The 26,536-nt window shown below is 37.4% G+C and overlaps 1 protein-coding gene across 10 annotated transcripts in view; it reads left to right on the top strand.

Annotated features, from left to right (window-relative positions):
- Positions 1–26,536, top strand: part of LOC132116459 (receptor-type tyrosine-protein phosphatase mu-like) — a 214,041-nt gene continuing 187,505 nt past the window's right edge. For 6 of the 10 annotated variants that reach the window (XM_059525295.1, XM_059525294.1, XM_059525296.1 and 3 more), the window contains exon 1: positions 2–481. In XM_059525295.1, coding sequence (XP_059381278.1) covers positions 400–481 — 82 coding nt within the window. In that variant the 5' untranslated portion in view covers positions 2–399. Of the gene's footprint in view, positions 482–26,536 lie in introns of all 10 variants that reach the window. The other 4 variants (XM_059525292.1, XM_059525288.1, XM_059525287.1 and 1 more) reach the window with 2 other exon arrangements.

The raw sequence follows: 26,536 nt of genomic DNA, 5'->3' as shown, positions 1-26,536 counted from the left end.
TGTTACGCGCACGCTCTGCGTATTTACGCATCGGATCCACACAGTTCCCAACGAACTAAACTTCGGCTCAGTTCGGTTCGGTTCGGCTCGATCCGCTCGCTCCTCGCACACAACGCAACTGGTTTTAGGAAAATCCCAGTCTCTCTACGCGGAGCGCACAGTTACACTCCACCGGAGTCCGACAGCACAAACCGCCCCTGTGCTTGCGTCGCGGTGACGTCACGCTCCTCCGGCGGCGGTCCTAAAGTCGGTAACGAACGGACAGACACAGTTGAGTTCAACTCGTCCAGAGACGCTGACCGGGGTGTGACGTTAACGGCTGCTCAGACAAACGGGAATAATTTCGGTTTGGCGCGGAGCGCGAGAGGAGCGCGGGCTGGCGTTCGCGAGACTCCCGCCATGGATCGGAGACTTTTAACGGCTTTTCTCTTCTCCTCCGTTATTTTCCTGATCTCAGCCGACACGGATCAAGAATCCCAAGGTAAGACCTTCGGCTTTTCCCAAAAGAAATTCTTGCGAGGTCCCTCGCGGAAAATATTCTCCTCAGGAGATTCTCCTCAGGCGCGTAACGGAGCTAATCAACTTTATAAAGTTACTTAATTTGCGCAAATGAGCGTCTGATGTCAGATTGAGTCCGTGTTTCTCCGTCGCCACAGCCCAAACTTTCCCGCAGAGCCTCGATCCTCTTCTTCTGAGGAAAGATTAGCTCGTTTTCTCGGTACACGTCGTTAAAAACAACCATCCCGTCCGTCTTCTATAACCGAGGGATATGTGTATATAAGAATCCTCTTTCGTGTCGCTTTGGTTATTGAGCCACTCGTTTGATTTTTCCTAATTTTCTTCCCTCACAAAAACTGCGTTACAGCTGTACACTTCTACCACGGACACGGTTTGATCTGTTCCTGTATGAACCACAGAAGATCAGCGAACAGAGAACGGTTCTCTTAAAGTCATGAATAACCGTTCTTTACTCCAGAACACAGATGTTCTCACAAACAGCTTCTCTCTTTCTGAAACATTCAGATAACATTAACTTATTCCAGGACGTTCAGGCGTTTTTATAATGTCAGACAACATTCAAAAACAAGTTTATTGAAACGTTTTTTTTAAAGCTGGGATTCTTCTTTTAACGTTTAAAAACGTTGAATATTGTTACGCTTTTGTTTGAATATGTCGTTTTCTCAGGCGCGAGTTTCTGTGTTCTGTCAGTCACAGTGTTTAACAGATTACAGAGTCAAACACAGAGAGAAAGGCATGCCTTTGTGCTATTTTTATCTTTAGATATTCTATAATCTTATTTTTAATGCAAAGCAGTCAAACATTGACAGATACTGTACGTTATTTCTGAACTTAAATAAGATCCATCTGTGTTTAATGAAACTGTGCATTACATGCAGTTTAACTTGTTCTTATGAATGACTTCAGTGTTGTTTTAAAATATGCACCATACGTAGGACAAACTGTGAGTTTGTGATTACGCCCTTGCCTGGAGTTAAACTATTTTATGCATATATATAAATAATAATGTAGTGATGTGGTCGATCTCAGTCAGCGGAATGGTTTTTGCTGATGTTTTGTAGTGTTTTATTCTGTGTGTTGTGTCCTGATGGGGGCAGCAGTGCTCACATATAATATGGGATTATCTCCAGATTCCCACTATCACACAAATCCCACAAAAATCTGATATAACAAAAGATTATATATACATGACTTTCCATTTGTATTTTTTTTTGTTTAAACTAGATTATATATATATATATATATATATATATATATATTTGTTTATTTATTTAGTTAACTTTTCCTTTTATATTTTATATAAAACATTTATTTATTAATTTTAGTTATAATTGGATATACATTGTTTAATAATTAGTCACACGAGTGCTCTAAATTGATACAAATGAAGATACATGTTAACAAACTGAAATGAATTGGTCTACATGTTTGGGATCTCTATATTACACAAACAGTGGCTCGCAAAGAAGGAATCATATGAGTGATTAGTTTGATATTAGTTTGAAATATTTAATGTACAGAGCTGCTATGTTTATGTTTTCCTCAATTTTTACGAGCTAAAATCAGAGGAAGTGCATTGCTCAAGATTCTCTCGGAGAAAGAAAGCATTGTCCGTTTTCAGTTCAGATTCACTGACCATTGCCCCCTGAGCAGGAAGAGCATTATGGAGATTATTATTATTATTATAACAGGTGACGCAGAGGATATCCTGAGTGATACACAGCCGTTAACAGCCTCTTCCGTGGATTCAGTCACATGCAGCACTTCACATTGTTCTCGACAAGCTTGCATTCATGGTGACGGCCATCACCTGTGTGTTTTCTGAGCTCGTTCTTCCCGAGCACCGCTGGGTTCGTCAGTTTCCTTTAATTAGTCCACATCATATTCATGGAGTGTTTCCAAGACTCATGGGAGGTTGAAACTAGATCTGCGTTTAATTGAAGCAGTGCAGCTTATTGTGTTAGCGTGCCGTTTTGAATAGTTTGCCATCGTCTGCCAAAAGCATTTCTGCGCCTTTGTACAGAATTCCTCCGTGTTTGTTGTGGCTGAGCTCTGCAAACGTGTGTGACTTCCTGCGACCGCATTCCAGCAAAACACACACACATCAGGACTAAAACATGACTAGAGAGCCATCGACCTCTAGCATGAATCGTTTAGGAGCAATGACCTTTAGTTTCAGTTGGTAGATTAGTCCAGAATTGCTCGATTAAGACACATCTACTCTCACATCCGACTTAAATCAATATAGAGGTGCAGTAAATGCCATCATTTTAAATTGATAAATTACTCCATTTGAATCTGAATCGTGGTTTTTGTTGACTGACTGATTTTGTGCTGTAACACTTATAGTACATTTGAAATCTTTAAATAATTGAGTGATTTAGTGTTCAGGTTGTTGTGTTTGTTCTTATGTTTCCTGCTTTTTTTGTTCCTGCATCAGAAAGAATTAGTTTAAAGTCAACATGAAAGGCTGTTTGCAACCCATTTTGTTGACACTTGTGAGTGATACAGAATATTAGGGTTGGGTCAAACACATATAATCCATAATAACACTTCCTCCAGTCAAGCAGATATTAACATTACCACACCATTTTAGTCACATTCTGCATGTGTGTGTGTGTAGGATAGTTCGTTAGCAGTGTGTAAGTTGCTGAGTAAACAGCGCTGTGCTAATGAAAGCTCCCTCGTCCTCGGGTGGGCCACAAACGAGCATAAAAGCTAATGAATCAGCCGCTTCCACTAACACAGGCCTGCTGTGGTGCACAAGGTGGACAGGTGGTCTGCCAGAGGCTTCGTACCATAGCACTTCATAAACGACCATAAATAAACAAGCGCTAGGTGATTAAGCCCTAATAATACGACGGCCGCTGATCAGCGAAGCAGGTGACATGTAGAGCTCAAAAACACAGCTAATTAATCCACAACGGGCCAGCGCTGTCCCAATTCCAAAGCTTTTTTGGTTTGATCCTTCATGTTTCTGCTGGTGAATGTTCGTTTGACCACAGGCGGATATCTCCATTATTGTCAACCTGCGTCTGCAGTTTTAATGGCCCTCGTTTGACTCCTTAACGAGTTTCCGGGCCTAGTTTAACTTCACTGCAGCACTTCTCTGAGTTTCCTGACCTAATTATGATCAGGCCATTGTTTCTTGAAGGGTAGACGCGGCCCCAGATTTTTTTTACGGGAAGTTGTCCCACTTGAGCATGGTTTGGTAGCTCGAGGCGAGAGATGAAAGCCGCGCAGGAGAGCAGAAGTTTCCCGCGTGCGCCACCGAGCCGCCATGTGTTCGTCTCCCACATTTGGAGACATTTTTAATTGTTGCCAAGCATCGATGCCCGGCGCTAATCCCAGAGATTTATTTACGTCAACGCTAAATAGAGGAGGCGTAAATATTTGAGCTGCATGCGAGGACTGTGTCGTGCCAAATTGTTTTTTTAATGACACTAATTATTTCTCCCATGTTTTTTTTTTTTTTTTTGGTGTTTATCGTGAACCTGGCATGTGTGTGTCTTCTTCATTGAGCGGTTCATGTTTGCTGAGTGTTTTAGTGTTTAGGCTTGTCCTTCTGTTTCCTTCTTTTGTTCATGTGTCAGCATGAATTAATTTGAATCTTTATAGTCAACGTGAAATGCTGTTTGTAACCCTTTTTATTGACGTATTTGTGGGTGAAACAGGATATTGATGATTACTGATAGTGATGTTATAATGTATGTATGTGTGGTTTTATAGGATAGATCAATATTTGTCTGAGATACAACTATTTGAAAATCTGGAATCTGAGGGAGCAAAAAAAATCGAAATATTGAGAAAATCATCTTTAAAGTTGTTCAAATTAAGTTCTTAGCAATGTATATTACTAATCAAAAACTACAAAATATCTTCATGGACCATAATCTTTCCTTAATATCCTAATAATTTGTGGCATAAAAGAAACATCAATATATTTGACCCATACAGTTTATTGTTGGCTATTGCTACAAATATACCTGTGCTACTTATGAGTTTGGGATTGTTCCATCCTCTCGTGATATGGCACGTTGGCCATATATCAAAGATCGTCCCAGTCATACTTTAGTCATTTCTGGTGTAAAGTGTAAAAATTAAGGCCAGATATGAATGTGAGTTTGCTAAAACAATGCATTTATATCTATTTTGACCATTAGATTATATTGTCTTAATTGGAAGGTAAATGCTTGCACTCTTAAAAAAATAAGGAATCTTTATTGGCATTAATGGTTTTGTGAGGATCCATGGGATCTTTTCACTGTACAAAAGGTTTTTCATAGTGTTTCTTTAGATTCTTAACATGTTCTTACTAAGTAAATCATTGTTCTTTTAAGAACCGATCATTGAAAGGTTCTTTGAAGAAACAGAAACCGATCTGCTGTGGCATTGCTGTGTAAAGCCTCTATTTTTAAGAGCGTATTTCATGTTGTTTCTATCATAAGTGCTCAGTCTGTTTCAAGGTAAACCAAGCTGGCTGTTTTATATTCCTCCTCTCTTCGCTCATGTTATTTTGACATGCACAACAACAGTAATCTTACACTTTACATAACTGCTGCTCTTGAGTCCAGGCGCAGTCCGGTGTAAGAGTGCAGATTTAATTGCATTAATAATCCAATCATTGAGTGCTGACATTGAACCTGTCCTTTCAGAGCGTCGGCCTTGTGCTCGGCCACAGGAACGCAGGAAATGCCAGAACAGTTAGAGCCAAAATGGAGGCCTTTTCCATTTTAATAATGGCACATCTTGTTTAGAGTCCCGTGCCGCTGCATGAATAACGTCTCAGTGAAACGCTCGGCCAGGCGCACGAGGAAAATCAGGCTGGAGACTGTGTATTCAGCTCACAGCCTTCACATTTCCCTCCTCCCATTGCATTCTTAATTAGTTTTCCACAAGATGAATACAAGAATGAAACGGCTATTTTTAACTGTAAATGCTTGTTTGTGGTTATGTGCATGTTGTCAGATAGATGCCACCAGTGCAGTCCATTGTTTCAGAGCTTGATTTTATATCTAAATCAATGCAGTTATATTTTTCTGGTCTACGGACTTGGTTGCAAGTGCATCAGGCGTTGATCGGATGTTCAAAACACTCAAAACTGTATGCAGGTGGGTGTCAAATTGGAAATGTCCAGCATGCATCACCAGAAAGAAAGACATTTTGATTAAACAGTATGAGCTCTGAACGGTTTAATTGCACAATAAAATCATGCATTTGAAATAAGGGTGAGTTTTAATTGCATGCAAATGCACAGGAGACTTTAATAGTGCTTTTGATAAGCAAATGATGCAAACTCAAAGCATAGAAATGCACAGCTCATGCAGATGTTGAGTAAAACAGTGCATTGCAATGAGATCGAAGCATTTGCATAGCACATAAGCATATTTTTAATGTTTCTCTTGCCTGAATCTATCTTTGTGGATTTTATTTGGAAGCAGCCTGCTGTCTAGAAGTTTGCAGTAGAGCTGTAGTGTCTCTGTAGCATCTGCGGAGTGCAGGAACAGTGAAGCACAGATGCTGCTGATGCAAGCATTCGCTGTGGAGCAGCGCGCCGGAAAGGTATTCACCAAAGGGAGCAGGATCATTAATAAACATTATGCAAAATATGTATGTAATTTGTAAAATTAATATTGAACTGAAATAAAACTGCAGCATTAGTGTTTCTTATTGAAACTCCTTCTGGAGGAACTCTCGCAGCGCTGGGTGTCTTTTTAACCTTGAATTGGGTGCTTATACCAGCTCCAGGGGCTTTGGAGAAGCAGGCAAAGGGAATTCTATATTTAAAAAGACTGTTAAATGCACCCAATAACAGCTGAGAGGCAAATGCATGTAAATATTTAATTGGGCATTATACAGTATTTTGAGTTGGGCCATCCTGGAGTGAGAATCCGACAGCAGGAGATAAAACTGAAAGTCTGGAGCACCAGAGGCGTTAATGTGGAGAAACACACACCAGCTAAATTAGTACATTAAAATATGCAATATATATTCCAGTTGGAGCTGCTTCACAGCTAACAAAAAATATTTTCTAGGAATGTTTTGGTAACATTCTTAGTAAAAGTTATGAAAACGTAATTTCTGAACAATCAAAATGTAATAATTTAAAATTAATTAGGAATGTTTTTCTTGGTCATGTTAAGTTTTTGCGATTAACGTTTTCAGAACATTATTATTAGAGACCAGATAACATCGTATTTAAGTTAATGGGAGAATGTTAAGTTACGAAAACATTATTTCTAAATGTGTTTTAAATGTTTAAAATGCCCAGTTTGTAAAATGTTATAAAAAATTTCTCAGTTCTGTGAATGTTAAATGAACATTCCATTTTATCATTTTGAAAACATTTTAGGTTTCTCTAATCTTTCTGAAATAAGTAGTAAGTTTGCGTTTTGAGAATTAAGAATGACTTAAAACGCTAGTGGCCTAATGGTTAGAGAGTCGGACTCCCAATCGAAAGGTTGTGAGTTCGAGTCCCGGGCCGGCAGGAATTGTGGGTGGGGGGAGTGCATGTACAGTTCTCTCTCCACCTTCAATACCACGACTTAGGTGCCCTTGAGCAAGGCATTGAACCCCCAACTGCTCCCCGGGCGCCGCAGCATAAATGGCTGCCCACTGCTCCGGGTGTGTGTTCACAGTGTGTGTGTGTGTGTTCACTGCTCTGTGTGTGTGCACTTCGGATGGGTTAAATGCAGAGCACAAATTCTGAGTATGGGCCACCATACTTGGCTGAATGTCACTTTCACTTTCACTATAGTCGCACAATGCTGATGATGTTAACATTAATAATTTGAGTATAATAAATGATAACAGTAATTTGCACAGTTTGATGTGATATGAGCAGTGTTGGGGAGTAACTAGTTACATGTAACGGCGTTACGTAATTTAATTACAAAATTATTGTAACTGTAATTAGTTACAGTTACTACGAAAAAATGAGTAATTAAATTACAGTTACTTATGAAATTTTTAACGATTACAAAGGGGATTACATTTGAATATTTACACACATCCACATACAGATTTAACTGATTTCTTTCCCAAATTGCACTGACTATTCTGAGACATACCTCTCTAATAATTTCCGGGATGCGGAAATACAGTCTGGTTCGTAGAATCCAATCATAAAAACGGAATGCCTAACGCGGACGGAATATGCCACATTTTGGATGACTAAATCAAAAGTAGGTCAGTACACTTGAATCAAAACATGACATGGACTAGTGTCTGTGAATATTAAGCCCCAAAAATGAAATATAGGCTATGACTTGCACATTCTGCGTGTCTGTGGAAATCAGGCGCGGACTGGACACCGGGAGAACCGGGACAATTCCCGGTGGCCTGGCAGTCGATTTTGTCCCACTATTTAATATCATTATTGTATAATTGCCTGCCGAATGTACTAAAGCGATCATTTGCGAATCCGAATGATGAAGAGAGAGAGAGAGAGAGAGAGAGAGAGAGAGAGAGAGAGAGAGAGAGAGAGAGAGAGAACGAGAACGAGAACGAGAACGAGAACGAACTGCTGGAGCAGAGAAGCAGAACTACTGTTCAGGGTTTCAGGTCAGTTTCATCTGTAAAGATGCTTTTTTGTCTTTGTTTTTTTATTTATTTAATCAAGCAGCAGCACGTTGCTCATCAGTCATCACTCAAAATACTATATAAAGGACATCATTATCAGTTGTAATGTTACAGTAGTAATTTAGCTGAAAAAAAAATCCGATTTTTTTATAGGTTTAGGGGGAGCTACGACAGACAACAACACAACCCTTACGAAAATTAACATTTTAATATTTAACTATAAATCCAGAGAAAATGGTTACTATTGTTTAACTGTGGTAACCAAAAATGTAAAATTATTTTACAAATGTATTTATTTAAAAATAAATACAAATCCATTTGCAAAAAACAAACAAAAAAACAAAACAAGGTTATTTAGGCTAATAAAAGCATGGTCAATTTTTGTAAGGGAAAAACATGACTCATGTACAGTATTAGGATTTTTCTATAAAGATATTGTAGTATTGTAGAGTATTGTATTGTAAAGTATAGTTTTGTTCGATTAAAGTCACGAGAGAGATGGATAACAGGGCAAAATAAAGAGACTGAAGAGAAAAATGGAAGTGAAGGTGCAGTTCAGGAGAGAACTTTTAATTATTTTGCATGTCCCCAAATTAAAGATTTAAAATAGATAAAAAATAGTTTTGTCCATGAATTTGTTTGTATGAGTTTGAATTTTCCAGTCTGAATTTTTTTCCCAGTCCGCCCCTCCTGTAAATTAAGAAGAAAGAAAGTGAAAGAAGAAAGTGAAGTGACATTCAGCCAAGTATGGTGACCCATACTCAGAATTTGTGCTCTGCATTTAACCCATCCGAAATGCACACACACAGAGCAGTGAACACACACACACACACTGTGAGCACACACCCAGAGCAGTGGGCAGCCATTTATGCTGCGGCACCCGGGGAGCAGTTGGGGGTTCAATGCCTTGCTCAAGGGCACCTAAGTCGTGGTATTGAAGGTGGATAGAGAACTGTACATGCACTCCCCCCACCCACAATTCCTGCCGGCCCGGGACTCAAACTCACAACCTTTCGATTGGGAGTCCGACTCTCTAACCATTAGGCCACGACTTCCCCTATGGCAAAGACATGGCAAATGGCAAATGGCAAATGGCAATGGCAAAGACATGGTTTCATTTACTACACGTAGGCCTACTGAAGCTCGCAGTGTTTTCAACCTCTGCCGCCTCAATATAAGAGTACACGAGCACATAAACATAATTTCTAGAACTGCTCTGTGTCACTTCATGTGCATTTTACTTATTTTGAGAAAACTATCATCATATACAAAGAGACAGCAGTTTAAAAAAACACCAATGTTTCAGGAGTTTATTACACAGAATACGTCACATGCTTATTAGATAACTGTATTTAAGTTGATGTATATGCTTTTATTTATTATTCTTTAATTTTCACAAATTTAGAAAAGTAATCAAAAAGTACTCAAAAGTAATTAGTTACATTACTTTAATAAAGTAATTGAAAAAGTTACACTACTATTACATTTTAAACAGGGTAACTTGTAATCTGTAACCTATTACATTTCCAAAGTAACCTTCCCAACACTGGATATGAGCTAAGTCTTCATTAGATTAAATCACCATTGGTAGATTTATTATAATGCTTTTTTCCTCAATTGGTCAGAACAAACATGGCAGACCATGTTTTATTGACTGCAAGAATGTTTGTTCATATCGAAGGGAGAACCTTTCCAGAAATCACAAGAATCCCTTTTGTTTGCACATTTGTGACCCCGGAGCACCAAAGCAATCTTAAAGGGATAGTTCACCCAAAAATGTGTCATTGTTTATTCACCATAATGTCGTTCCAAACTTGTATGAGTTGCTTTCTTGTGTTGAATATAAAATTAGATATTTTGAAGATTGCTCATAATCAAACAGTTGGTGGTACAGGTTTGGAACGACATGAGGGCAAGTAAACGATGACAGAATTTTAATTTTTGGGTGAACTATCCTTTTAAGATCGTTGGGGTATATTTGTAGCAATAGCCAAAAAAACATTGTATGGGTTCAAAATGATCCATTTTTCTTTTATGCCAAAAATCATTAGGATATTAAGTAAAGATCATGTTCCATGAAGATATTTTGTAGATCTCATAACGTAAATATATCAGAACTTGATTTTCTCGATATTTAGATTTTTTTCCACCCTCAGATTTCAGATTTTCAAATAGTTGTATCTCAGACAAATATTGTCCTATAAATCTCAATAAAAATAATTTTTTTTGACCCTTATAATTGGTTATGTGGTCCAGGGACACATCTCCTCAGTTATGATGACTGTTTCAGGATTCCTGCCTGCTTTCCTTGTGGCAGTTGTTCCGTGTGCCTGTTTTTGGGTCATTGTCACTGTTCTCTGAGCAGGAAGGATATATGGATTTATGAATCGCCCCAGGACATGGTCCGCTCCTTAACACCTCATATTTCATCTGCTCTTGATGGATGAAACCCTGTATGTATGTCATCCATTTATACGAGCTCAGACGAGGAGGGACGTTTTCAAGGAACTGGATCTCTTGTGGCGTGGGCAAAGTTAAGTGAGGTTAAGAACTCTTCAAAATTAGAGCAGCTGAGCTTTTTAGGGGCTAAATGTGTTACCAGGAGGAGAGCGAACCACAGCGGGCGGCCTTTCAGATGATATCTTTATAAAAATGCTTTGAGTTAACCAGACGTTTCCGGCTGTGGTCTGTTCAGGGTTTTTGTGGCTCAGTGTTCAGGTGTGATATGGTACGAAGAGGGGTAAAAAAAAATATTACACCAGCCTCTAAGACAACATGAAACCACATCCGCAACCCATTTTGTTGTCAAAATGTGGCGTATTTTCAAGTGTAACGTAATACTCAAGTTGAACAATGCAGGGTGGGAGTTGATCTTATCTTTCGGGAAATGACTGGATGGTTAAATTCTGTCATGATTTACTCGTTCTAAACCTGCATGACTTTACTTCTTTCCTCTGTGCTACACAAAAGAAAATCTTATTTGAAGAGCGTTGGCAGCCAGACAACACTGGATACTTATGTATACAACTAGAGCTGAAACAACGAATCGATTTAATCGATTAAAATCGATTATTAAAATAGTTGTCAACTAATTTAGTCATCGATTCGTTGCTAAATAACTTTTATTTGCCGTAAGCGGCTCATTTCGTGCATATTTCAAATCTGCGGTGACCAAAGTGTGGCAGTAATGAGCCACCGGAGGTTTTACTCAGCCAGTACAACAGGAGAAGTAGCGAATAGCCAATAGCTGGCCTTGTTTTATGTCACGTGCTTCCCGAACAGCGTCTCTGCAGCATTCAGCGTGATGTGGGAGTACTTAACTTTGAGCCTTCAAAAAAGAAGAGTAACCTGTAAACTCTGCACTACTGAACTGTTTAAGGGGACGTTCACATATCGCGTCTTTTGCGCGCTCAAGTTCGCTATTTCCAACACCGCACCGCATCGAGTTAAAAACATTTCAACTTTTCAGAATGCAGCAACCGCACCGCGGGTCATGTGACAAGAACTAACCAATCAGCTTCATCCTTTCCCTTAACGTTAAAAGCTCAGTCAAGATGAAAGGAACAGCTGATCATAGCTGTATATGGATTTCCATTTTGAAATAAATTTAGTAGCAGAGCTACTGCAAGCGGTTTTTTGAGCTGCAAATCCATTTATCCTTTGCTGAAATTTCCGTGTCTTCAAGGAGAGAGCACGTCATGGTTGCTTAGCAACGGCAGACGCCTCAGGGGCGCTTCTGCGCGAGCGCTTTGGAAAGAAGGAGAAAGCTGTGCGCCTAGCGTTTTCCACGCGTTTTTAGGCGCGATTTGTGAACGGCCCCTAAGACTTTCCTTTGTGCAGATTCTCCAGTACAATGTTGTTTGCAAATGTTTAGTCGTAAAAGCTGATAACATTGCTTTTTAACAGTTAACATTTAAAGCTTTACAAACATGTTCTGTGATCAGTTTGTCGTTTACCATTTCATAATTCAGTCGTGCAGCCTAATTATGACTGAATGAGAGAGGTAAATGTAGATATTTGAAATGCACTTTTTTTCTAAGTATTCACTGCTCTTTTTCACACAGCAGGTTTTTTTGTGTGTCCAATTTTTTTTTCTGGACAACCTTCTGATGGATTTTACTTTCAATTGTGAGTTCCATTCAGGTTTCATGCCATTGGCACTTTTTTCGAAGGATTGTTTACAATTTCACAGCAAAAGCTATAAAGCTGTTTCCCAGTAAATAAAAAATACAATGCACTGCAATTTTATTCTGTTTTATCCTTATTCTTCGTGAAAATATGTTCTGAAAGATTCCTTAATAAGCTTTGTTCGGGATGTTAAACTACTTTAGGAGCTCTAAGGACTGCCATGGTGAAAACATTATTTTAAATCTACTTGTGAAATTTGCTAGAGTATGGGTCAGTGTTCTGATTGCAGAAGAGTTCGACAAAGGATTACTAACACAATAAAACAACTCCAGGTATATTTTTGATGAAGATATGACAAAATGGTTAAAATCTCTTAAAAGTCTATGCTGAAGGATAAAGACCATTTATTAATAATTTACTTGGGGAAAAATTGAAAAAACTAAAATATAAGTACATGAACCGATTAATCGATTAATCGTAAAAATAATCGACAGATTAATCGATTATCAAAATAATCGTTAGTTGCAGCCCTATATACAACTTTATATATAGAGCTTGGCAATTATAGAATTATATTTCTTTTCAAAATATGTTCTTTTGTTTTCCACAGAAGAAAGGAGTAAATAAAAGAAATGTATATATGATTTTTTGCTTGAACTATCTGTTTAAGACTTTTAATTGATTGATGGTTGGGAAAGAAGACATTTTTTACATTTTGATGAAACACAAAATTAATTAATGAACATTAAAAGAATTTAAAATATGAGAAAAAAATATTCTAAAGCACACTTGTTGCATTACCATTAAGTTATGAAAATGAAATTTGTAAATTTGATTAAGTTTCTGTTCTCTGAATGTTCTGAAAACAGTGAAAAAACATTAGATGAACATCCAACTATAATCTTTCAGAAAAAGTTTAACAAACAATGTTTAAACAACATTTGTGTAAACGTTTTGAGACGACCAGAAAACGTTTGCGTTACTTGAGGAATGTTTGATTATTAGAGTTGAAACAACGAATCGATTTAATCGATTAAAATCGATTATTAAAATAGTTTTCAACTAATTTAGTCATCAATTCGTTGCTAAATAACTTTTATTTGCCGTAAGCGGCTCATTTCGTGCATATTTCAAATCTGCGGTGACCAAAGTGTGGCAGTAATGAGCCACCGGAGGTTTTACTCAGCCAGTACAACAGGAGAAGTAGCGAATAGCCAATAGCTGGCCTTGTTTTATGTCACGTGCTTCCCGAACAGCGTCTCTGCAGCCATAGACATCATTCAGCGTGATGTGGGAGTACTTAACTTTGAGCCTTCAAAAAAGAAGAGTAACCTGTAAACTCTGCACTACTGAACTGTTTAAGGGGACGTTCACATATCACGTCTTTTGCGCGCTCAAGTTCGTTATTTCCAAAACCGCACCGCATCGAGTTAAAAACATTTCAACTTTTCAGAATGCAGCAACCGCACCGCGGGTCATGTGACAAGAACTAACCAATCAGCTTCATCCTTTCCCGTAACAACGTTAAAAGCTCAGTCAAGATGAAAGGAACAGCTGATCATAGCTGTATATGGATTTCCATTTTGAAATAAATTTAGTAGCAGAGCTACTGCAAGCGATTTATTTGAGCTGCAAATCCATTTATCCTTTGCTGAAATTTCCGCGTCTTCAAGGAGAGAGCACGTCATGGTTGCTCAGCAACGGCAGACGCCTCAGGGGCGCTTCTGCGCGAGCGCTTTGGAAAGAAGGAGAAAGCTGTGCGCCTAGCGTTTTCCACGCGTTTTTAGGCGCGATTTGTGAACGGCCCCTAAGACTTTCCTTTGTGCAGATTCTCCAGTACAATGTTGTTTGCAAATGTTTAGTCGTAAAAGCTGATAACATTGCTTTTTAACAGTTAACATTTAAATCTTTACAAACATGTTCTGTGATCAGTTTGTCGTTTACCAGTTCAAAATTCAGTCGTGCAGCCTAATTATGACTGAATGAGAGAGGTAAATGTAGATATTTGAAATGCACTTTTTTTCTAAGTATTCACTGCTCTTTTTCACACAGCAGGTTTTTTGTGTGTGTCCTATTTTTTTTTCTGGACAACCTTCTGATGGATTTTACTTTAAATTGTGAGTTCCATTCAGGTTTCATGCCATTGGCACTTTTTTTGAAGGATTGTTTACAATTTCACAGCAAAAGCTATAAAGCTGTTTTCCAGTAAATAATAAAATACAATGCACTGCAATTTTATTCTGTTTTATCCTTATTCTTCGTGAAAATATGTTCTGAAAGATTCCTTAAGCTTTGTTCAGGATGTTAAACTACTTTAGGAGCTCTAAGGACTGCCATGGTGAAAACATTATTTGAAATCTCCTTGTGAAATTTGCTAGAGTATGGGTCAGTGTTCTGATTGCAGAAGAGTTCGACAAAGGATTACTAACACAATAAAACAACTCCAGGTATATTTTTGATGAGGATATGACAGTGCAAAATGGTTACAATCTCTTAAATCTATGCTGAAGGATAAAGACCATTTATTAATAATTTACTTGGGGTAAAATATAAGTACATAAACCGATTAATCGATTAATCGTAAAAATAATCGACAGATTAATCGATTATCAAAATAATCGTTAGTTGCAGCCCTATTGATTATAACTTTGAGAAAACCTTGCAAGAACGTTCTCTATTATCTAATTTTAGCTCAATTTAACATAATCTTCCACCATATGTTTCCAAGCTGTAGATTGTGTCGTGAAGCTCCTGTGTCACAGAGTATATGTGAGGTTTTGTTAGATTTGTGCTGGAGCAAAGAAGTTTTTTTTTTTTTTCAGAAAGGAGTGCAGGGTTATTCTAGCAGATCCATTCTGTCTGTTGCAGTACCGTAATTCTCCAAAAGCCTTGTTGTAGACGAGCCAGCAGCATGAAATGAGCCCCTCCACGATGATAAACGAGGCAAATCTCTACTGGGGAAATCCAACTGAAGCACAATTAAACAAATCCCTGTTTAGATCATTGAAGAAAGGAAGATCATTCTGTGTGGCGACGCTTCCAACTTCTTGCCCAAACTTCTCCTTCTAATACTCCGCGTCCCAGAGCTGAGACAAAAACTAAGCGTATCGCACAGAAACCAGGCAACTTTGTTTGCTTGTGGAGTTGAAGACGAGCAGAAGTGACACAGAGCTGGCAGCGGCGCAGCAGGAGGCTGTCGCTTTCCCTTTAGGACCTCTAAACCGAGACTCGTGCTTGTTCTGCTGTCAGGTGAAGATCGCTGACGAGACGCAGACAGGTAGACGAGATAAAGCCGGCTGAGGGTCATTTGGACAGGCAGCAGATAAGAGCCGCAGGTCTGTCCGCAGGCGCTGCATTAACAGCCACAGACCCCAAAGCTGCCTCAGAGGCCTGAACCAGCACAACAGCTGCTGCACTCGCTCGCTTTCACACTGCAAGCCTTCAAGTCCAGTCTGAATGAACAGCACACATGAATGCCATCGTGAGCAATTCAAGACTCATTGTGGAGCTTATTATCTCTTTCCCCGCCACCGTTTAAAAAAAAAAAAGTTTCCAGCCACCGCCAGCGTTTTTCACTAAAATTTCATTGCTCCAAACAAACCAACAAAACAAGTATTTATTTTATTTTTTATCAACACTTTAATGTAGGTAGGTTTCATAAAAAAGCAACATTTTGAGCAAAAAAACAAAAAACAAAAATCTGCATTTTTTATTTTGGATCCACATTTCACTCGCTAGCATTATGCAGTTTTCATTTATATGTTATTAGTGTTGATGATCGCAATAATTTTTCATATGCACATGCTTGTATATGAAATCGCTTGTTTCTGCGTCTTCCTGGTCTGTGTTTTTGATCGGCACTTTCTACACTCATTCAGGAGATGCATAATAGCGCCCCCTTGCGTTTAACAGGGAAGTGTGTTTCATGAATATCAGAAAATTCTGTGTTTGCCGGGGAAAGAGTTAATGCAGTTTAGTTTGTGTACAAATTTGTGTGCACTTGATGAAGAGGATTGTGCTCATTGAGTCAAAATCACATCATATACTCATTACCCTACTGGTCAAAAATGTGTAATAATTAAGATTTGTAATGTTTTTGAAAGAATCTTTTAGGCTTAAGGCTTCAGAATTGTGAAATCAATCGTGTCTCTGTCTCTCTCTCTCTCAACAGTAATGACTGCTTCATTTCCTCATATATTGGCACCAGCCATTATTAAAGCAGGACAGTCGGTTGTCTTTGTGGAAGGAGACGCCCTTCTCTTGGGTTTATCCGTCATGTTGTTTCCCAACACGCAGCAGCACAGAGTGTTATGTTCTGTGGTTTCATCCCATCATGGCTAATTTGTTTCCATCTCTTGAGAGGGTGGGTGTTCTTAAAACGAATGAATAAGTAAACTGGGTCACTCACTGGCTTTTTGCTCAATACTTACAGCCCCGGCCAAATATTCCAAACTCTCCAACTCCATTTTTAGTCTTTGGCAAACTTCAAGATCCTGCCAACCTTAAAGTTGACATGAAACTGTTTTCACAACCCGGTTTACTGCCATAATGCAATACATTTTTACTTTGAAATGAGGAAAAAATGTCAGATGGGATTTGATTTGATTGTGAAAGTGGTCATTCCTTTGAATGTAGGTTACACTCTCAAAATGTCTTTAATTTTATCCAATTTAAAGGTCACCTATTATGCAAAATTCACTTTTACATGGTGTTTGGATATAAATTTGTGTTGGCAGTGTGTGAACACAACCACCCAACAATACTAAAAATGGTGTGAATATGCGGCACATTTACATTTAAAGTGATGAACACCAAAACATCTCTTTATGTTAGACACACCCAAAAACGACATTTACCAGATGTTATAATAAATGATCTGTGGGGTATTTTGGGCTGAAACTTCACAGACACATTCTGGGGACACCCAAGACTGTAATATTACATCTTTTAAAAAGGGGCATAATAACTGCTCTTTAAAGTCATAAAAAGTTTAAAATTGAGTCTCTTCTTTCTTTGTCTTTTCCTTTCTTTTTATTATTGGTAGTTTGGTTAAACAATAAAAAGTATCTAGTATTAAATTTAATATAAATGTATTTTATAAACAAGCCAGAAATAACTGTGGACCTGCAAATCATACTTTGTTTGAAAAGGAATAGTAAAAGTTGTATGAGCCTATACAGTTTATTTCAATTGGCAACAGCAGTTATTCATATGTATAGGTATGTTTTTTTTTTTTTTGCAGGAATGTATTTAGAGTCACGTATTTCTAATGAGGCTGTGTTTGTCATTAGCTTTACAGCGACATGTTCTTTACGTCTCGGGCCGGTGTAACGTCTGCATATATCCACAGTCAAACTGCAATCTCCAGATGCAGCAGTGCAAATAATGAGGGCACATGTTTACCTCCAGCTCCTCTCACCCGGGGAGATGGATTAAATTGAAGCAGTTTGGTTTGTTGTCAGATTCTTAAGTATTGCTTTCAAGTGCGAGCCGTCGCCGGGCCCCTGCGGAGGGTTTACTCACTGGAACTGAACAGGGAAGGTCTCTCACAGCTAATCGAGTCCAGCCACAGGCTCCTCAGACGCCGCTTTTAGTCACCGGAGGGCCATAATAGCAAACAGCGGGAAGCGTGGAAGGCAACAATGCGACTTGCATACAAACGTTCGGTTCTTTGAGAAAAAAAACAAAACATACAGTTCTTTGAGTTTAGAGTCACCAGTCTTTTGTCAGAGATTTTATGGTGCATGAATGTCAAACGGGACTTTTATCCATCATCATTTAATTTGGACTTGATTTGACTTAAATGTATTTTCTTTTTATCCATCAACTTTTAAATATTATTATTATTATTATTATTATTTTAATCATAGTACATTGCAGAAGTGTATTACATATACTGGTAATGTATTTTTTTAATAATAAAAATAATAACAATACAAATGTTTTATTATGATTGATTGTCTTGCACCACAGCGCTACACTGGACAAACCACATTATTGCAGGCTCTTACATTAGATCATATGAGACTACTCGACAACAAACATATTTGTAGACCATTTTTTATTTTCGACGCTGTCGATAATGTTGACTAATCGTTTCAGCCCTACTCCATCATAATAATAATAATAATGATTAAAAAACAAACATAAATACATTTAACTTAAATTACAATTCTAAGAAATGTAACATTCTTGGATTTTTTTTTTTCAATTTAAGCCTCTTCAACTTTTTCTAATTCAAAACTACTCTTTTTGGGATTAGCCTATATGATTTTCTTAGAATTTTTTTGATTATGTTTTTAGTAATTTAATATTTGGTTTTCAGTTCTAGTTCCTGTCTGCTCCCTGGACACAAATTCAGAAATGATTGTTTTAAAACCATGTTCTGACTCATAACCATTCTCTGTTCGATTCTGAGCATTGTACAATGACTAAGATCCCCCCCCCCCCAATGCCATTAACCTTGCTTTGTTTTTGCTTCTGTATCCATGAGATCAAGTTCCTGTCACTTACTGAACAAAGCCTGACTGTAACAGCATGGATGGATGTGCTATTATCTCCGCTCTAAAGAACCGGCTCAAGCTGAAGCTTTAATGAAACCGTGACATGGCTAATTGCTGTAAAGGAGGTTGCATGTGTGTTTTGTGTTAGTGGGGTTTGTCTTGATCTGTCAGCAGTTTGGCAGCAGTCAATGTTCCCCAAACCTGCGTGTTTGGCGGTCCGGATCTCCTCCTGTGGGCCGGACCCAATGTCATCCCGTCATGGAGGAATCCATTTCCACGGCTCCAAGTCTCCCTGACACTTAAATTGCACAGAGCGCTGAGTGTGACAGACGTGGAGCTCACCAGTTAGTGTTAAAAATGCCATGGCGCACTACGAACCCTCATCAGTGAGGAGCAAGAGTTCATTTCCCATCGGTGCGCCAGCGACAGGCCTGTGATTATAAAGACAGTGGGACATTTAGAGCTCTTGAGTCTCTGTGAGATCTGCGTTTAAGGGCTTTTTGCTGAGTCTATATGTGTGTTTGGCCACATGGCACTGATTACTGAACACGCAGCTGTTTGTCCTCATGAAAATCACACGTCAGCACTTTTACACAGAGACCCTGAAGCCCAGGACAGACTGGGAAGTGGATCTTTCTAGTAGCTGTAATTATAGGATCAGTATATGTGAGATTACAGGCAGTGACAACAGAGCACAATAGATACAAGTACTGGTGTCCCAACAAGTCCTGGCTTGGTATTTAGTCTGAAAAATAAATGTTTTTGTGATTATTGCATTTGTAAACAACTGTAGTCTAATTGAATAAATACAGCCTGTATGTGCGCAAATATTTTTGTAGGCAAAAATTCACAGCATTTGACAAGAATTTGTAATGGAGAATGTTTGAAAGGTTTCCCACCAAAATAGAGTCTGATGAGTATAAGAAATTAAGACGGAAATGTTTTATAATTGTACAATTTTAATATATAACAAATGTATTTATTTATTTTCACAGTATATTACAATGGTAATATAATAATAATAATAATAATAATAATAATAATAATTAAAAGTAATGATTGTAATAATGTTGCAATAGGGAAAATACAAATATTTAAAATTAATGGTAATAAATAAACATTTATTATGACTATGTATTTTAAATTAAGATTTTCTTATAATTAGGTTTCTTAAAGCATCTTAGAGACACAGTTCTTCTGGACTGAGACAGAAAAAGCTAGAAATAACTGACTTTAAACCATTTTTTACCTGCTGAAATAACTAGTGTTCTAATCCTTTTGGCCACGGCTGTAGTTTGAGGTGGAGCAGTGATAGAGAGGCAGATTCACACGGGACGAGACCTCTGTGTGTGACAGTAAGCAGGAGCAGGACTCCGGTGGATGCTTCAGGCCGGCTCTGACCTTCTCTCTGCAGGAGATTTGTGGGAATATCACTCCTCCAGCACAGATCCACCACCGCACTGGATTGTGTCTCCATCAGGGGAGACGGCGTGTCAGCGCTGACCTTTCACAGACATTCGCCTCTCCCTGTGTGTGTGTGTGTGTGTGTGTGTGTGTGTGTGTGTGTGTTAGTGGCACGTTGTCAAACCACCTGCTGTGTTCCTCTGGGTTGGGACCCTTTAGAGTTCGACCCCCTCCACAGCCTCTGATCTTTTCATGCAGGCCCTCGGATCCGTCATCTGTGGACGTTTGCCTCAGGTTCCCAGACGCTTGCGTGAATGTGTGCATCCGCGGACTGATGCATGATGTCTTCTAACGCTTTTCTCACTCACAGTTTCCAGCTTTGGCATCAGTGAAGCCCAGGAAGATAGATAGTGATAGAAAGAGATTCCTAAACTCTCCTCTGTAAAAACCTCTTATGTCAACAAAACTAACTACATTTATTGAATAAAGCCAGGATTGCTACTTCATTAAATAAGCATGATGTTTCTTTCATGCACAGGTCAATTTTGAGATTTAAAGGGATAGTTCAAAAATGAAAATTATGTCATTAATAACTCACTCTCATGTCGTTCCAAACCCGTGAGACCTCCGTTTATCTTCTGAACACAGTTTAAGATATTTTAGATGTAGTCCGAGAGCTCTCAGTCCCTCCATTGAAGCTGTGTGTACGGTCTACTGTCCATGTCCAGAAAGGTAAGAAAAACATCATCAAAGTAGTCCATGTGACATCAGAGGGTCAGTTAGAATATTTTGAAGCATCGAAAATACATTTTGGTCCAAAAATAGCAAGAACTACGACTTTATTCAGCATTGTCTTCTCTTCCGTGTCTGTTGTGTGAGAGAGTTCAAAACAAAGCAGTTTGTGATATCCGGTTCACGAACAAATCATTTGATGTAACCGGATCTTCTTGAACCAGTTCACCAAATCGAACTGAATCGTTTTAAACGGTTCGCGTCTCCAATACGCATTAATCCACAAATTACTTAAGCTGTTAACTTTTTTAATGTGGCTCTGAGTTCAAACAAACCAATATCCCGGAGTAATTCATTTACTCAAACAGTACACTGACTGAACTGCTGTGAAGAGAGAACTGAAGATGAACACCGAGCCGAGCCAGATAACGAACAACAGTTAGTTTAGTTTTATTCCTCTCTATATTCTGAAGGATTTTACTGAGGGGCTTTCTTTCTTTTTTTTTGTAAGCATGACGTCTTATGGCAAAAGTTTGTAATGCACTGGGGAAATTTGAGATATGGTCTGTTTTTAAGTTTTATAGCATGTTATTTCCTAAAAGTGGAAAGAAATTGTAATATAATAAACACTTAAAGGTGTAATTTGGATGTTTCATTTATTTTGATTTTAAGTTCAAACCATATTTTTAAAAGGTTTTTATCTCGACATTCACCAAAACTTAGTTTTATTCTGATCTAGGGCTGTATTCTGGAGGTTTTACTGAGAGTTTTTTCATCATTCACACTGATTTATAGAACACTTGAATCCTCAAAACACAGGTCAAATGTGTTTGTTTTCTGTCTGTTGACAGTATTTTCAGATATTTGGAGCGATAAAAAGAGAAATCCAAACACCCCTTAGTAAAACATGGAACAAAGCCAGAAAGCTTAATTCGTTTTTTTGGCTTATTTTTCTTATTGTAAGCATGTTTGTTAGGGCAAGAAACTACAACCAAAAGTTTCTTTCTTGCACAGGGCAATTTCATAATATGTTTCAGATTAGTGGAAAGAAAGTCGAATTAAATAAACAGTAAAAAAGTGTTTAAATGTTTTGTGTATTTGTGTCTGTAAAGTTAAGTTATATTAAGTATTTTAAATGCTATTTTCTCAAAATTAGTTTGATCTCTACTTCAGCAGCACTTGCATACACCAAACTTTACAGTTTTATTCCTCTCTATATTCTGAAGGTTTTTACTGAGGGGTTTGTTCATATAACATTTACACTTTATTCATAAAAGTGGTGAAAAAGCATTTTTTTCTCTGTCCGTTTTCAGTATTTTCTTAGCAAATCCAAAATCCTCTCTGTAAAAACATTTAACTCTAATATGTCAACAAAAACTGGCTTTACCCAAAGTTCAGATTTATGTTTTGGATATGAATCAAATATGCGTATTTTGATTCGATAATGTTTAAACATAACATTTCAGAAAATAAATGCCTTGTTCACCTGTTGAGTCTTGACTCAGTTTGGCTTGAAACACCCAAACACTCACAGGAACAGCCGAGTGTCGCTTTGAATCTCCGCTTTCATCTTAATTAACTCTCCAGAAACACCAACCTTGAATCCATTGCATTTCCCACAGGGATTTCCTTTGAAGTATCGCTGATCACTCCAATTATATTTGTGTCTGATGCATCAGAAAACCTTTGGTGAAAGTAGCACCATGTGACCTGATTTCTGTGAGCTGGAACACTGCACTGGAAAACAAGCAAGAGAAACTCTTAAACACATAATCACTGGGATATTTAGACGCTGTGAAATAAGACGCCCACGTTCCAGTGTATCATATGTTATATTCATTAAGAGTGCTTTCAGGTTTGTTTAAAAAGGAAAACTTAAAAACAAAATTATATTAGATAGCATTTTTTCAGTAGTATCAAAATGTAGGGTATAAAAAAACAAAACTTTTAAACGTATTAATAAAAACTTTATAAATATATAAAAATAATAATAAAAATGACCATAATACAGGCAGCATTTCTCATCTTAAACTTGATTTAATAAAATAAAAAATAAAAAAACTGACAAAAAACAATAAAATTACTGAAAGTGTAACTAAAATGTAAATATCCTTTAAAAATGTATATTATATTAATACAAATTATAATGGAAAATATAACCTTTATATATATATATATATATATATATATATATATATATATATATATATATATATATATATATATATAAATAAACTAATCTAAAATAATGCAAGCTAATAGAATCTCAGTGATACTAAAATAACAATCACTTCTCAAGTAATTTTTCTCGGAGAGGAACTAGTGTCCCAAACTTCCCTCTCTAGGGAGCTGTATCGGTGTTCACTGGGCCTCACATTAAGATTTGTTGCTGAATGCTAAATGAGAAGCTTAGGGCTGTCAAACGCCTGCTACTTCCATTTAAGTTCATTTATTCTGAGCCGTTAATAATGAATGAACAAGCTGAAGTCAATTGTGCAGGTTCATTTGTTGCCCTATTGATTACAGCGCTCACATCAGAGCAAGTGTGTGTGTGTGTGTGTGTGTGTGTGTTCTCGAGGTGAAGGATTTCATCATCTCTGCTTCTCCTGGGAAGGATTGCTTCAGGTTTGCTGTCCGTACTCTGTTGGGATCTCAGCTTTAACTCCACATCCCTTTTTAATAAACCTCAGTGAGGAAACCTCCAAGTCAGCAGTGCTGTAGGACTCTCTGTGTTTAGGTAAAACAGACAGAAATGCTTTTATTTCATCATTGTGAGTTCCTGCCGGTTGTGAGATGTTTTCCAGTAAATGTAGGTGTTTCTTTGTGGATACTCCCAGTTTTTCTGCTATTGTTAGAACATTGTACGCTTGGTTTTAAATAGAGCACATTTAAAGTCATCTTTGTAGTGTTCGTGGTGATCAAACCTGTCAAAAACCATCTTGCAGTGTTTGTGCTCCTGTCCAGGCCACCACCGTTCCTCAAACCTTTTTTCCCAAATTCACTTTTTTCAGAGTTTTTCTAGACTCTGGATTACATTTTAATGGTTACTTTAAATTTAAGTTATCAAAAAGCATGTTTAATTAATTTAAATCATAAAATGATACAATTGAACAAAAAATGATGTAAGTTTAAAATTACATTTTTAAGGCCCTATGAGATGTTTTATTTTTCCCATATTCTGCTTTTTCCATAATTTTTAAAAAATTCAATTTTAAAGGTCAAATAGCATTTTGTTAATAAAAAGGCATTTCTAATTAATTCAAATCCTGAAACAAATTACCAACGATTTATTAAAAGTTTTACAAAAATGTAACTTTTGGGGCACTATGAAATCTTTCTAGATTAATTCAGTTTTAATAATAAAAACATTTAAAATCAATTTAATTAATAAAACATTAACGATTTTCAACCGTTTTAGTTTTTCTGGATGTATGATTTACATTTACATTACAAATTTATTGTACAAAATTGCGTTAACCAAATGAATGCATTGAATTTAACAAATAGTTAAATAAAAAAAGTGCTGCACAACGGAGATTTACTGTTAAAATTAAAACATGGAATAAAAAATACTACTCTGAAAAGTGCATTCTGCTGTACAATAATAATGTATTTTTGTCATAAATTTCTTCAAGTTAAACCAAACTTATATTTTGGCAGTTTATAGTGAATACTTGTGTGTTTTTGTGGTACTGACTGGATTGTGCGTGATTTAGTTCATGTTTTCTGTAACACCCTACAATAATTTTTCATTTTTCAGAAACGCATGGAAATGCAGAATTCATGCACCATGCATGATCTAATTCAGATGACGTTATTTGGTCAACTTTAATGCACATTCAAGCGTTCAGAGCCATTAGGAAAGGCTCTTAGGAGTCTGCATGGTAATTCACTCTGTGTGGAGTACATCTAGAGTGGAAATGATATGGAAATGCTCTGTTTGAATAATCATCTGCTATTCATGAGACGCTATTTTCCTCGTCCTCCGGCTCCATTGAAAGCGGGTCAGGATTAGATGCTTTCAGACGGATGCTGCTGTATTATCTGACATCAGGAAAGCAATTACCAGAAACTCTTGATTAATATCATCACTGAGGCCCAGATGGAAGTTTATTGTAAGTGTTCTTCAAGGAAAGCTTGCTGTGGTTTGCAGATTAAGACAGCGAGCGTGCTCTGCTTATCCTCTTAAACATCTCCTCCTGCATCTTTGCATTTATGATATGCCTTAATCCACGAGACTCGGATGATTGACAGGTGGCAGACGCATCAGTCTTGAGGTGAGGTCAGGAGGGGATTTTGGGTTTCAGATTTAGGGATGAATCTCATGAAATCTGTCGAGAAAATGTCCAGGTCACATCTCACCCCATATGAAAAGATATTTGTAAGAAATTAAATTTTGCGTGAAGAAAAAAAGTAGATTTCTTTGCACTGTGACATTGTATATGATGAAAATTAAAAATGCATTTGAAAAATGTATGCATTATATATAGACAGTATTATAATGTGATAAAAGTAAAAGTGAATGATAATAAAAATAAATAACTTAGCATTTATACATCAGGAATTGTCAAGAAAATTACTGAAATAATAAAAACTAGATTTTTTTGATTTTCTTATGGTTGTTTATTTGTTTTGCGATCGTCGTTATTTATAACGATTTTTTTTTTTGCATGAAGCCTTAATGACCATCATTAAATTTCAGTTCTCATTAGAAATGACGCAAAAATGTAATTCAAAAATGATTAGATATTATGTAAATAGTATAATGTTTATGCTTAATAATATTTGTTGTAATACCTTGTGCAGAAACGAAAAAAATTGACTGATATTTATTTATTTGCACTGTGTCATTCCAATTTCTTAGTATTTTTATTTCTTTATTTAAGGGTGAAGTATGGACATGTTTTAGTCAGATATCCTGTAATCAAAGCATAATTTCTTTCTTTAATTTCTTTGATTTGGAGGACCTGAGAAACTTGAGTGAATGGCGTGACTTACTTCTGATTGTTTGCTTGGGGCGATCACCAGTCTCTGGGCTTTGATATGAGCTCCTGATGTGATCGTGTCTGTAATCTCATTAAATATGGAAGATCTGTCCGGAGGAGCTGAAGGTATTGACTGTGATTGGAGATAAAGCGGTTTGGGTGGAGGAGCCTCAGGAGCTGGTTATGAGTGTGAAGGTTTTCTGGGCCGATGCTGAGTGATAAGCAGACTGTGACATGGCCCCGGGGCCCGCTGTATCTCTGTGACAGTGACGGATCCGAGCAGACAAGCGGCGCATGGAGGGACCGAACGTCTCCGCTGGGCACTCGCTGCCATTTAACGCCTGACATCTCTATCATCCCTCACTCCTCGTATGATCTTATACGTCCAGACAGAGTCCATGTGCAAAAGCAGATACAAAAGTCTCAGTTTTTTACAATTTTCAAAAATCTTGTTTTTTTTTCATCGTGCATTCCAATTAATCACAATCAAACTGCAGTTATTGGGTAAAAATAACTAAAAAATACAGCTAGCTAACTTTTTTTTTTATTAAAAAAAAATGAAAATAAACTTTCTTATATGCAAGATATTTTGATCGCATTCGCTTGATTGTATTTGTGGAAACTGATGCATTTTATTTTTCAGGATTCACAGATAAACAGCATTTATTTGAAACAGAAACATTT

The sequence above is a fragment of the Carassius carassius genome, chromosome 35, assembly GCF_963082965.1.
Source record: "Carassius carassius chromosome 35, fCarCar2.1, whole genome shotgun sequence".
Taxonomy (NCBI): Eukaryota; Metazoa; Chordata; class Actinopteri; order Cypriniformes; family Cyprinidae; genus Carassius; species Carassius carassius.
The sequence above is the reverse complement of the archived record's forward strand: the minus strand, read 5'-3'. Positions and strand labels throughout refer to the sequence as shown.